Below are 15,036 nucleotides of genomic sequence, written 5' to 3'. Positions count from 1 at the left end.
ACAGGTCACGCACTCTCCTTATTTTAATGGCCATGTGTTTGTGGCAGCGAAACTGGTGCACTATAGTGTCATACATGTGTTCTATCTGATTCGGATAAGACTAATATGTAAACGGGTATTCATTACGAGGCACCTCAAACCACCGTAGCTCTATTCCGGCCGTATCTGACGGACAGCGAACGTGCTGGAAGGTGCCATCGCCTTCGGAAACGACATTAAACTTAAAGGGATGCAGGTGGCCCGCAATAATTTCCACGTTGTCCGCAACTAAGTTGCCTTTATTTAGTACCACAGGTTCCATTGAACACGAGGTAAATGTCTCTCATAGCATAATACTACCCCCACCGTCCTATGTCTGTGGCATAGTGAACGTTCCGAGCCGTCATTCGGATGGATGACGGTGTATCTGGACACGAGCAGCGATCTAGCGTAACATGAAAAGTGATTCAACATATCAGACGAACTGATCCACTGTCCAGTCTCTACGGTCCAATGTCCGATGTAATCATAACTGTCGTAGGGACAATATGGGAAGACGAAGAGGTAGTCTGCTACGGAGACCCACTTCTAACGATGTGCACTAAACGGTGTGCTTCGAAACGCGTCTACACCAGTATTTCTCTGTTGAAAGACCTGCAACAGACGGCTCCCTATCCGGCTTTACAGAGCGGACAGAAGTCCTGACTTCCACGTTCTGTAATGAGCCGTCGGTTCATCGCGGAGTCACCGTCCTACAACCACGTCAGTTGGTCACGACTATAGCTCGCGAGGAGGCGACCAGCTTCGCCAGCTTTGAGGCGCTCTTTTCAGACTCCGGCCCATAATAATCTGAATTTATGTTAGTGGATATCCCTACTGAAGACCCCGATCGTACTGCTTGTCCATTCCTCTCTTCCGCTTCAGATATTCGACGGGATTCATGTCGGGCCATCTGGGTGGCCAAATCATTCTCTCGAATTTACCACAAAGTTATTCAAACCAATGGCAAACAACTGCGGCCCGGTGACATGGCGCATTGTCATCCATAAAAATTCCATCATTGTTGGCTGCAAATGGTCTTCAAGTAGTTGAGCATAAGCTTTTTCAGTCAATGATCCGTTCAGCTGGACCAGAGGACCCAATCCATTACATGTTAACACAGCCCCACAGCCCATACCATTATGGGGCAACCACTAGCTTGCACTAGCCTTCTTGACAACTTGGGCCACGGCTTTTTGGGGTCTGTGCCACTCTTGAACCCTACTATTAGCTCTCACCAGCTGAGATCGGGACTCATCTGACCAGGCCATTGTTTCCAATCGTCTAGGGTACAAGCGATAAGGTCACGAGTTCACGTGAGGCGCTGCACGAGATGTGGTGTGAGCAAAGACACTCGAGTCCGTCTTGTGCTTCCATAGCCCATTAACACCAAATTTCACCTCACTCTTCTAACGGATACGTTCACCGTGCGTCCACATTGATTTCTGCGGTTATTTCACACAATATTGTTTGTCTGTAAGCACTGACAACTCTACGCAAATGCTGCTGCTCTCAGTCGTTAAGTGAAGGCTGTTGGAGAGTGCGTTGTTCGTGGTGAGAAGTAATGCGTGAAGTTTTGTATTCTCGGCACACTCTTGACACTGAGGATCTCAGAATATTGACTTCCCTAACGATTTCGGGAATGGAATGTCCCATGCGTCTATCTCCAACTACCATTTAGCATTTAAAGTCTGTAAAATCACGTCGGACACCTTTTCACATGAATCACCTGAGTACAAATGACAGCTTCGCCAACACACAACCCTTTTACACCTAGTGTACGCGATATTACCGCCATCTCTGTAAAGTGCATGTCGAAATCCCAAGACTTGTCACCCCCTTGTATATAGGGTGTAAACGATAACTCCTCATTACGTACCACGGTGGAGTAGGGGAAGCCGAGACGAACAGTTTGATATCAGACATATGTGGTCTACAAAGCGGAGAACAAAGTAAAATTGGCGCAGAAAAGTCGCCTAAACTATCGCTTATGCGAGCCACTCGAGGATTTAAATATCCTCTCGCCCTCTTATGCCACCAGGTTAATCGGTATCAACCGTTTATAGTTCATTTCTTCTTCTAACTCTAAGTGTAACAGCGTAAGTCGTCTTGTTTCTCAGGCATTTTTACCACGAGGCTGCTGTGCCTATATGGCTTACGTCTACATCTACGTACATATAACTATTCCGTAATTCTGAAGTGCCTGGCAGAAAGTTCCCCAAACCACCCTCTGACTATTTCCCTACCGTTCCACTCTCTAAGAGTGAGTCAGAAAAATAAAAACTTAAATCATCCGTAAGAGCTCCGATTTCTCTTGTTTTATCACGTATATCATTTCTCCCCAATAATAACTATGATAATAATAATTTATAATAACAATAACAAAATACTTTCACAATCAGAGAAGGAAGTTGGGCATTGAAATTCCATGAAAAGATCTCGCCACAACGAAAAAGACCTTTGTTTTAATGACTGCAACTCCAACTCACATATCACATCCGTGACACACTCTCCCTAGTTTAGCGATAATACAAAACGAGCAGCCCTTGTTTGGACTTTTTCAATGTCTTCCTGCAAATCTATTTGGTAAGGACCCCGTACTGCGCAGCAGTCTCTGTTTTGCCTTCCACTCAACATTATCTATGTGATCGTTCCAATTTATAGGTATTTAGTTGAACTGACAGTCTTTAGATTCGTGTAATTTATTGTGTAACCGAAATTAAAGGGATTTCTTTTTACATATATTTTGTCTAACTCATTTTACAATTGGTTTTGATCTTCTGGTAACTTAACCAGACGGCAAATGACAGCTGAAGGGAGGGAAAAGCTGTTCAAATTGTCTCCTAAATCGTTTACGTAAATTAGGAACAACAGCCGGCCTATAAAACTCCCTTGCGGAACGCCAGATATCACTTCTGTTTTAATTGATGGTGATAGGAAATCAGGAATTCAATCGCCTAAATGAAGCGATACTACATAGTTATGCAGTTTGATTGGAAGTTTCGTGTAAGGCATGGCGTCAAAAGCCTTCTGGAAATCTACAATTATGAAAATCTGAGATACCCTGCCGATAACATTAGTTACCTCATGAGAATAAAAAGTTGCTTGTGTTTCATAGAACTATATTTTTTGAATCCGGGCTTAGTGGTCATAATGCGTTTGATCTTCAATGTAAGTTCTTATATTGTGGCTGATAACATATTAACGGTGTAAAACAAAGGTTCAAGCTTCCACTATCGTACAGAACAAGACGGGATAAATTTTAGTAAGCAGTGCTTTTGTGATACCTGTCTTACAATAAACAGAAAGGTATAATGGTCTCGTTTAAAGTATTAACACACACGTCCAAGGAATATAGTTTTTGCCGCTGCTTCTCTGCGACTGAGACTGGCGGAAGAAATAATTTCCTTTCTTTTTTGGGTATGGCCTGCTTCTTTGTTCTTCTTGATCAAAATGTGGAATGGTTAAAGAGATCGAAGAACAATGTAGTCCACACCAACGTATTTTGAGGCTCACTGTTTAATTTAGCAAATATTTTAGAAAAACATGGGTGTGCCTCTCTTTGCGTCCGTTGACACCAAAGCCTCCAGATGATAGACAGTCAGATCGGTACCAAACGTTGTGTACTGATAAAGTATCAACCAGAACTTCGATATAGTTTCGGCTATGTGCATAAATGGTAAATTATAGGTAACATATGACCTAATGAGCACAGGAAAAGCATAACTGTGAGCGACTGTCGTGTAGAGATCCCATGGTGAAGTCGATACAGTTTAGTTTGTCGTAACGAGGGGCTCAAGCCCTAGTCATGTCAGTTTTTATACTCTAGTCCACGCGAAACAGTTACGTGGGAAAACATGTTCATGATAAGTAAAAAAGCTGTTCGAAGTTTGCAGCAATGTTCTATTGGCAGTACGCTTTCGCTTCGTTTGTTTGAAAGAAACAAACTTCAGAGAACATTTTTAGCTTCACAGAGTAAAAATAAACAAATGGAACAGACGAATGAAGAAACATTTGCATCACACGTAAGGAAGTATGAATAGTATTAATAATAACAATGTGATGTCTACATCCGGAACTTATCAATGCTCCTGGCGACTGTGAAGGCCTCTGTATTTCACTGCATACATCATACGATGTACAGATATTTGACTTGACCTCTACTGATCTTTGATGTTAACCCAATATTTGAGCATTTCGATTTTCCCATTTCTTGGGCAAACACTTCCCTTTTCTCCTTCCGTAGCATTTCGTCATTTCCGTCGCTTGAGTACTCTTCTGGCGACGATATCGAAGACGTTGACTATTGTCGATGAATTTTATCACGATTGCATTCCATCTGGTGGGCCCTCGTCGGTATCTAGTGTTTCCCCTTCGGTGACGTTCGACTCCTTCTATTGATCAAACACGTCCAGTAGAAATGCTGCACACTTTCACTCATCCTCACGTATTTCCGTTTGATGTATGGTACACACAACCGTCCCTTCGCATACGGACTGGAGAGCAATTTCAGACCCACTTACTCCCGTGTGCACAAACACAAGGCTCCACCCACAACACGCCCATCCGATGTCCGACGGTGCTGCCATCTAGCAGTCATTATTCCCATTTTCATTGTTATTGTTATTTTTATTACAATTAATACTTCCGCAAATATGATGCAATTGTTGCCTCATTCTTCTATTCCGGTCGTTTATACTTACAATGTAAAACTACAAATGTTCTCTTGGGTTTGTTATTTTCAGATAAACGAAGCGAAAACAGACTACCAATAGGACACTCCTGTAAACTCCGAACAGTTCTTTTACGTCTCAAGAACATGGAGTCTCATGTAACAGTTTCATGCGCACTACGAGTACAAAAATTGTCATGACCTGGACTCGAACCTGGGACTCTTGAAGGGACACACTAACGATCCGCCTACTTCCCCACTGGAGCTCTAAGCGGCAGACACCTACAGTTATACTTGTCTTGTGCTCCGTACACCAGGTATTACTTGCCGTTTACACACGTTACCAGGACGACAGCATCTACATCTACATCTGCATCTTTACTCCGCAAGCCACCTGACGGTGTGTGGCGGAGGGTACTTTAAGTACCTCTATCGGTTCTCCCTTCTATTCCAGTGGGCTCTAATCTCTCTGATTTTATTGTCATGGTCTCTTCGCGAGATGTACGTAGGGAGCGAGCAATATATTACTTGACTCCTCGGTGAAGGTATGTTCTCTAAACTTCAACAAAAGGCCGTACCGAGCAACTGAGCGTCTCTCCTGCAAAGTCTTCCACTGGAGTTTATCTATCATATCTATATCAGAGTTTTGATTGATACTCTGTCGATACCCAACGTTCCTTACCGATATGACTGTCTGAGATCTGATGGTTCCGGTATGAACTTCACACCTCTCATGAGAAAAGAAATAATATCTGCCTCTCACTCTCACATATTTCAAGACAACTGGAGATAGCATTGCTCATGTGAGCGCCTAGTCGGTAATAAATGAAGGGCTTATTTCAATAGTGGCACAAGTCCATTACCTCCATTTTTCTGCCTATAATGCTTCTGAAATTAATGAACCAAATAAACAGAAAGAAAGGTACATCTCTAGCAAGAAGCCATATGACTGAATATTTCTGGTATCTCAACTGCAGATTTTCCAGCGCTCATTCAACTTTAGGACTCTGTATCTCAGAATGATCAAAAATGGACTTCTACCACTATTGAAATAAGCCCTTCAAATAATACTTGATGAGAAAAAACAAAGACGAAAGAAGAAAAATCACAAAACTAGACGAAAAGGGTTATGTTGCAACCATTGTACTGATACATACGGTATGTTGCTGTGTTGCAGACTACGCGTGCGTGGTGTGGGGCGAGACGTGCGGCCAGAGCGGCAACTGCTGGCTGTACGACGGCACCACGCTGCGCTACCTGCTCAACTTCTTCGCCGCAGGTGAGTCACCCCGCTCTACTGTTTACGTTCACACACCAAAAGGGCAAGCGGGCTGCCGCAGGACCAAACTAGTTTCAACAAGGAACCACAAAACACGAACCCAGATAATATCTGGGAATGGATTTGAGATTACAAAACAAATTATTCGTATAAACAAGAACTTCCAAAAAGGTTGATCTGAATAGAAGGTCTACTAACTACATTTATTTTTCTGTATAGATGTTTCGGACCCAGAAAAAAAATTGTGATGCCAGGTATAGTGTGGATGCAATATTTACTTTACGAATGTGATAATGGCATGAAACACGAACTGTAACATACACAGCACCATTGATGGCCACCTTCAGGCATTGTTCCACTTGTTACAGTGTGTTTTATGGTCATCAGTTTTGTTTATTTTATTAAAATGGTTCAAATGGCTCTAAGCACTGTGCAACTTAACATCTGAGGTCATCAGTCCCCGAGACTTAGAACTACTTGAACTTAGCTAACCTAAGGACAGCACACACATCCATGCCCGAGGCAGGATTCGAACCTGCGACCTAAGCAGCAGTGCGGTTCGGGACTGAAGTGCCTAGAACCGCTCGGCTACAGCGGCCGGCCTTTTATTTAAAAATATTTATTTGCACGCGTACGCATTATTTACATGTATTTCAGTTTATACATAACACACCTACCTATATCTGCTGCGAATTTCACACTGCAGTATCCAGAGGAAAATTGTAAGTCTGACCCGGTAACAACTACGCAGAAAGTTGTGGAAAATAGTTCAACATTTTACGTGTCGTAATCGAATAAACAAAACACATTTTTATATTTGTTTCATCTCATTTCTTGCCATTCACTCACATTCCTCCCTTTCTGTAACAGGTCGATTTTGAACACTGTTACATGTCACCCATTCCCTTTCCCAACACTACCTCTAGATGCAATAGGAGTGTCTTACTTCTATAGTATTTTTATACAAATAATGTCTCACGTATCAACTCATTCTTGTTCAAATCGCACCCAGATGTTCCTGAGTTATGATTTTATGTCAGTTTTTATCACCTCACCCTGAGCCGTAGAATTACTAGGCGTGTCTTACTGTCGCAGGATTTTTTTTCTTGTTTTTGACACATAAATGCCAAGCATTGGTCCAGGTGCTACGGAGATATGTTGATATTTGATGCGGCTCGCCACAAACTGTTATCATGTACTAAGCTCTTCATCTCTGGATTGCACTTGCACCAAACGTTGTGCCGGCCAGGATGGCCGTGCGGTTCTGGGCGCTTCAGTCTGGAGCCGCGCGACCGCTACGGTCGCAGGTTCGAATGTGTGTGATGTCCTTAGGTTAGTTAGGTTTAAGTAGTTCTAAGTTCTAGGGGACTGATGACCTCAGAAGTTAAGGCCCATAGTGCTCAGAGCAATTTGAATCATTTTTTAACCAAACGTTGTCAGTTTGCCCGATGTATTCCAATCTCTGTGTTTCCCTATAGTTTTTACCCTTTACGACTGCCTGTAGAATCTTGGAACTTATTCCGTGGTGCCTTGAGACATGCACTATCGTCCCGTGCCTTCTTCTTGTCAATGTTTTCCACATATTTCTGTTGAAAATCTCGTTTCAAGTCTTATCAGTCCAATTAATTCTCAACGACCTTCTATAGCTCCACCCCTAAAACAATTCCATTCTCTTTTTCTCAGCTTCCACCCCCCCTCCCCCTCCCCAAGTCTATGATCGACTTCTATACAACGCTCTGCTCCAAACGTTCATTCTCAGAAATATTACGCAAATAATGATTCATGTTACTAGTCTTATCTTGGAGTGGAATGCGTGTGATAGTCTGCTTCATATCTTCACTTTACTTCGTCCGTAATGGGTTGATTTGCTTCCAAAGTAGCAGAATTCCTAAATTCGTCTACTTCGTGGTCACCTGCTGCTTCTCATTACTTTTATCTTTTCTTATTTATCCTAAATCCACATCCTGCTCTCATTAAACTGTTAATTCCTCACTTTCAATGCGGATAACAATGTCATGAGTGAAACACTGAATCCCTACACTATGTCCTTTCTATAGTGATCACTTCTTCTTGTTCTCTCAGTCTTATGATCTCTCCTGGCTCCTCTATCTATTGTATGTTATTCGTCTTTCCACATATCTTACTCCTACTTTCCTCAGAATATCGAACAGCTTGCTCCATTACACATTGTCGAACGCTTTTTCTAGGTCGACAGTACCTATGAGAGTGTCTTGATTTTTCTTAAGTGTTCTTTTGATTATTAAGCACGGCGTCAGAACTGTCTCTCTAGCGCCTTTAGGTTGCTGCAAGCCAAACTGGTCGTTATCTAACGGATTCTCAGTTTTCTTTTCGATTCGTCTTTACATTATTCGTGTCAGCGCTTTGAATGGATGAACTGTTAAGCGGATTGTGGGCTACTTCTCGTACTTATCTGCTGCTGCTATATTCTAGTTTGTGTGGACAATATTTTTCCGGAAGTTCCATGGATTATTATCTATTCTTTCTGCCTTACTTGATCTCAAGTCTTCCAAAGCTGTCTTAAATTCTGACTGTAATAATGAATCCTCTATGACTACCGTATCGATTCCATTACTTCACCTATCATGTCATAAGGCAAATTCTTCCTCTCGCAAAGGACTTCAATGTATACTCTCCACATTTCTTCTTGTTTTTTTTTTAACTTTTTCTAAATGCTGGAATCAGTTCGTGCCGATGACTCTTTCTTTTTCGATATCTTCCCTCTTTTCTGCAGTAATTTCGCCTTGACTTCCCTGCACTACTTATATCATTCCTAAGTGACTTGTATTTCTGTATGCCTGAATATCCCTGAATATTTTGGTACTTCCTTCTCTCATCCATCAACTGAAGTATTTCTTCCATTACCAAAGGTTTCTTCGCAATTACCTTCCTTGTACCTATATATGTCTGTCCAAATTCTGACACTGCCATTTTTACAAATGCTCATTCCTTTTCAGCTGAACTGCCTATTATCGTATTCTTACTGCAGTATCTATAGCATTAAGGACTGTAACCTCCCCACAAAATCTGTTCCGTAACCTACCAACAGAAAAAAAATATAACCATAACATTGACATTTAGCGTAACCTACGAACAGATAAATTCCGTAACCTACCAATAATACAATGTGAGTAACCTCTCAATTAAATTGCGACTCACTTAAATTACCTTTCAATAATTGAGTGTGAATTTAAACTGGTACATTTTGGACGTCAGCAGTGCTGCGTCATGGCCCTGAAAATTCATTATGAATAAATTGAAAAATCTTACCGCAATTAGGTCGCCGGATAACGCGTATGTATCTGCTCCTATAAGAAATTTTTCTGGCGCAGCTCAGTGCAATGCTAGCAGATAGATTTGTCATGTATAAAAGGAAACAACTTATTTTTCTTTTCAATAATCTGGATGACCAAGGATTGGAGAAATTAGTAAATTCTTTAAATTAAAATGAATGATTATCAAAAATTACTTTTTATGATAAAGATTATTATTAAGAGATTTTTTTAAAAACATTTACATGGGACTTGATATAACAATACTACATATGCGCGAGGCTGCTTTTTACCTTATACTATTGAATTTAATTGATGAAAGGAGAAAATATAAAAATGCGGTAAATGAAACAGGCAAAAAGGAATACAAACGTCTCAAAAATGAGATCGAAAGGAAGTGCAAATTGGCTAAGCAGGGATGGCTAGATGACAAATGTAAGGATGTAGAGGCCTACCTCACTAGGGGTAAGATAGATACTGCCTACAGGAAAATTAAAGAGACCTTTGGAAATAAGAGAACCACTTGTATGAACATCAAGAGCTCAGATGGAAATCCAGTTCTAAGTAAAGAAGGGAAAGCAGAAAGGTGGAAGGAGTATATAGAGGGTCTATACAAGGGCGATGCACTTGAGGACAATATTATGGAAATGGAAGAGGATGTAGATGAAGATGAAATGGGAGATATGATATTGCGCGAAGAGTTTGACAGAGCACTGAAAGACTGAGTCGAAACAAGGCCCCCGGAGTAGACAACATTCCATTGGAACTACTGACGGCCTTGGGAGAGCCAGTCCTGACAAAACTCTACCAACTGGTGAGCAAGATGTATGAAACAGGCGAAATACCCACAGACGTCAAGAATAATATAATAATTCCAATCCCAAAGAAAGCAGGTGTTGACAGATGTGAAAATTACAGAACTATCAGTTTCATAAGTCACAGCTGCAAAATACTAACGCGAATTCTTTACTGACCAATTGAAAAACTGGTAGAAGCTTCCCTCGGGGAAGATCAGTTTGGATTCCGTAGAAATGTTGGAACACGTGAGGCAATACTGACCTTACGACGCATGTTAGAAGAAAGATTAAGGAATGGCAAACCTACGTTTCTTGCATTTGTAGACTTAGAGAAAGCTATTGACAATGTTGACTGAAATACTCTCTTTCAAATTCTAAATGTGGCAGGGGTAAAATACAGGGAGCGAAAGGCTATTTACGATTTGTACAGAAACCAGAGGGCAGTTATAAGAGTCGAGGGGCATGAAAGAGAAGCAGCGGTTGGGAAGGGAGTGAGACAGGGTTGTAGCCTCTCCCCGATGTTTTTAAATCTGTATATTGAGCAAGCAGTAAAGAAAACAAAAGAAAAATTCGGAGTAGGTATTAAAATCCATGGAGAAGAAATGAAAATTTTGAGGTTCACCGATGACATCGTAATTCTGTCAGAGACAGCAAAGGACTTGGAAGAGCAGTTGAACGGAATGGACAGTGTCTTGAAAGAAGGATATAAGATGAACACGAACAAAGGCAAAACGAGGATAATGAAATGTAGTCGAATTAAGTCAGGTGATGCTGAGGGAATTACATAAGGAAATGAGACACTTAAAGTAGTAAAGGAGTTTTGCTATTTGGGGAGCAAAATAACTGATGATGGTCGAAATAGAGAGGATATAAAATGTAGACTGGCGATGGCAAGGAAAGCGTTTCTGAAGAAGAGAAATTTGTTAACATCGTGTATAGATTTAAGTGTCAGGAAGTCATTTCTGAAAGTATTTGTATGGAGTGTAGCCATGTATAAAAGTGAAACATGGACGATAAATAGTTTAGACAAGAAGAGAATAGAAGCTTTCGAAATGTGGTGCTACAGAAGAATGCTGAAGATTAGATGGGTAGACCACATAACTAATGAGGAAGTATTGAATAGGATTGGAGAGAAGAGAAGTTTGTGGCACAACTTGACCAGAAGAAGGGATCGGTTGGTAGGACATGTTCTGAGGCATCAAGGGATCACCAATTTGGTATTGGAGGGCTGCGTGGAGGGTAAAAATCGTAGAGGGAGACCAAGAGATGAATACACTAAGCAGATTCAGAAGGATGTAGGTTGCAGTAGGTACTGGGAGATGAAGAAGCTAGCACAGGATAGAGTAGCATGGAGAGCTGCATCCAACCAGTCTCAGGACTGAAGACCACAACAACAACAACGACAACAACGCTCAGGCTCCGCCATCGCCCCACCACGACCGGCCCAGCCAATGCGACACACCAGACTGCTAGCAACTACTTACTGCTACTGCCACACAGATCCTACTGCAGTCAACACTGCTCTTTGGTCTCACATTCTCTTACAGCTTACATATCGCAGGCAGCACGTGAGCAATCCATCGAAATTACATCAGCTCGAGTGCGCTAGAAACAAGTTCTTTAATCATGGATCTCTTACAGGGCCTTCAAATATTCGTGGAGGTATGTACCGTCTATGCAACTAAATGAAGGCAGTATCTTTATTGCCATACGCGTATCGCTTGTTTTATTTGGGAAGCATCATCAGTGGCCTGAAATACGTGTTTCATTTTATACATACAATAAACGTATTCTGTGGTAGGTATAATATTCTCCTATATTACATTTTGTTGTGTTTTTCCTTTTCCTTTTTATGTTAGAAGCTACCTTTTGTAGCACAAGTTCTTTCATCCACATCATGTGGATGAAAGAACGCCAGAAATACGCCAACTGGAGTATGAAAACTCCCAAATACATTTCCAGGACCACACACATGTGTTAACAGCTCTGGATATCGTAAGTTAATCCGAAAGATACATTCACAGTACGGAACTTGTGCTACAAAGGTTGCTTCTAACCTAAAAAGGAAGAGGAAACACGAAAAACGTAATATAGTGGCATATTATATCTACCACGTAATACGTTTATTGTATGTATAAAAGGAAACATGTATTTCAGGGCACTGATAATGCTTCCCAAATAAAAGAGGCGAAACGCGTATGGCAATAAACAAATTACCTTCATTTAGTTGCATAGACGGTACATACCTCTACAAATCTAGAGCAACTAAGAGAAAGATGGCAAACAGAAAAAATGACCTTCAAACATACATCACTGTTTCTCAGTACTTCAGTATCCAACTTCTTTCCACAATGATTCTTCCGTAGAGTCTCTTAAACTTCATCCTACCTTCATCATTTATAATTATAATCTTGAGTCTATGCCTGCTCTTGGGTATGCCTCAAAATCCATTGTCTGATTTCGGAATCTTTGTCTGTTCATGATGTAATCCAGCTGGAATCTTTCATGTCTGCAAGCCTTTTCCAAGTATATCTCCTTCATTTGTGACTTTTGCACGCTACATTCGCTATTACTAACTGAAATTTATTGCAGAAGTCAATCTTTACCCTCTCTCAGTCCTACTACCAACCTCGTGTTCCTCCACAGTTTTCTTATTTCCCTTACGACCGCGTTCCAATTCCCCATCATCATCTGATTTAATGCTCTCTTTACAAACGAAATTCCCCTTTCAGTGTCATCATATGCTTTCTCTGTCTCATCTTGTGCTTGCGACGTTGGTATGTACTCCTGACCCACTGATGTTACTGCAGGTTTGCTGTAGATTCTGCTAAGAATAATCCTATCACTGAACTATGAATAGTAACTCACTCTCTATCCTACGTTCTTATTTACAGTGAATCCTGCTCGCGCTATAGCATTTTCTGCTATCTTTCGTATATTCTTTAGCCCAGAAATTCTTGTCTTCTTTCCATTTCGGTTCTGTGACCCCTACTACATCTAGAATGGGCCTTAGTATTTTTCTTTTATAGATTTTCTAGCTTCCGTATTACATTCGGACTTCTGGCACTCGACTGTCCGATTCATGTAAAATTACCAATTCCCTGATTATTCCATCTTTTCGTCATGATTACCTCTCCCTTGGCAAACCCCTCCCGGAGATCTGAGCGGGAGACTGATCAGAAATCGTTTGTCGATGGACAGATCATCATTCCATTTTTTTTCAATTACAGTCTACATGATCTGTGGATACGCATAATGTGTCTTCAATGCAGTATATTTCATGGCCTTCTGCATCCTCATGCCATTGATCAGTGCTGCTTCTTCGGCCTTCTATGGCCAGTTTCTCTTCCTTAGCGAAAGAAGTAGCTCTGAGATTCTGTCCGCTGCTCCATATTCTTTGACAAGCCCATTGGCAGAACGAGGGTGACTTCTTACACTGGAAGTCTTCCGGAGCCATTGCTGACAATTTATATTCAGAGCTCAAGCATTGGGGTCTATTTGATTATTGGTCAAATACGCTAACCCTAGACCAATCGTATTCCCTACTAACATCGAATAGTTTTACGTGTTACTGCTTCTCACTGTCGCCTCACTCTAAGAGGTGGTAGATGCATGTTAAGCGCAAATTGTTCTTATACAAATAATACAAAATATGAACAATAAATTCAGAAATTTGGTTAAAATCGCTCTTATTGTTCTTCAGTTACTCTTTTTGTGACCCCCTTTTCAACTTTCCTCAGCCATGGGGCTACTAGGTATGATAACCTACAAAGTAATTTTTTCCTAATGTCCTACACAGTAACTTATTTTCCATATAGCAAGTTCTGCGTACGCCCTGTTTACTAGAAATTGCTTCAGGCTTCACAGAGACAAGTTAATATTTTATTGTCCTTCATCCTCCCCTCCCCGTCTACTTGCGGTGAAACATCATCGGGGCTGTGAGCAATGAACGAAAAAGCTCGGAAACTAAAGCTTCGGGAGGACGACGGTTGAATCCCGTCTCCGGCCATCCTGATTTAGGTTTTCCGTGATTTCCCTAAATCGCTCCAGGCAAATGCCGGGATAGTTCCTTTGAAAGGGCACGGCCGATTCCCTTCCCCATCCTTCCCTAATCCGATGAGACCGATGATCTCGCAGTTTGGTCTCTTCCCCCAAACAACCCAACCACTAATTTGCTAAGCTGCTAAGGAGGCAGTGCAGAAGTGTGTGGCACCTTGTGCTGCAGGCTTCCTGCTGTGCGGCACGGTGCTGGACGCGGGCGTGTGGTACTACGTGCGGGACCTGCGCATCTACGACGACGACGAGGCGGCGCGCGGTGTGGGCCCCGCCGGCGCGCCCGGCCCTGCTGCGCTGGGCCGCCGCTGCAGCCGCGCCGTCTCCTTCAGCCGCGCACTCGCCGACGAGCCGGAGCTGCCCGCCGCCATACACTGACCGCACCGCTAGTCAGCGCAATAAAGCTCGCCTCACAGCCAGCTGCCGGTCTCTCTTACTGATACCTCTCCCTTATCCTTACAGGTGACTCGACACAGGTAGTATGCACTATCCGAAAGCTGTTGAAACATAGCAACAATACGGACGCCCCTTTCGTCCTCGAAGCTTCCGTTGCGCCACGAGAACAGTTATATGCAACCCTGGACAGAAATGAAGCTCCCATACTATGTGTGCCACGTGAAACAAATTACGCGTTGCACTACCCTGTAGCATTTATCGGTAGATAAGTATTTGGATACATTCCTTCATGTGCTCTGATAGCATCTTTATAGGAATTTCATCCGTATTTTTGTCGTAAGAGATCCACATGAGTAACTGATGAACTGAACACTTTATCCTCAAAGTAAGCCCCAAGAGGGCTATGTCTGGTGAACGTGGCTACCGTCTCTACCGATTCACCAGTCCTCAAAGGCTTCATCCAAAAATTGGCGAACAAATAACACCCACGGTGACGGTGAACCATCTTGTTGAAACGCTATCCGGGGATGA

At 42.1% G+C, this 15,036-nt stretch overlaps 1 protein-coding gene across 2 annotated transcripts in view; it reads left to right on the top strand.

Moving 5' to 3' along the window:
* LOC126279638 (solute carrier organic anion transporter family member 74D-like) overlaps nt 1–14,528 on the top strand; it is a 199,187-nt gene extending 184,659 nt beyond the window's left edge. For both annotated transcript variants that reach the window (XM_049979694.1, XM_049979695.1), the window contains exons 13-14: nt 5,868–5,969; nt 14,282–14,528. In XM_049979694.1, coding sequence (XP_049835651.1) covers nt 5,868–5,969; nt 14,282–14,487 — 308 coding nt within the window. In that variant the 3' untranslated portion in view covers nt 14,488–14,528. The remainder of the gene's footprint in view (nt 1–5,867; nt 5,970–14,281) is intronic.
* Nucleotides 14,529–15,036: the final 508 nt, after the last annotated feature.

This window comes from Schistocerca gregaria, chromosome 1 (genome assembly GCF_023897955.1).
Source record: "Schistocerca gregaria isolate iqSchGreg1 chromosome 1, iqSchGreg1.2, whole genome shotgun sequence".
Classification (NCBI taxonomy): Eukaryota; Metazoa; Arthropoda; class Insecta; order Orthoptera; family Acrididae; genus Schistocerca; species Schistocerca gregaria.
This window is presented reverse-complemented; position numbering and strand designations above follow the sequence as displayed.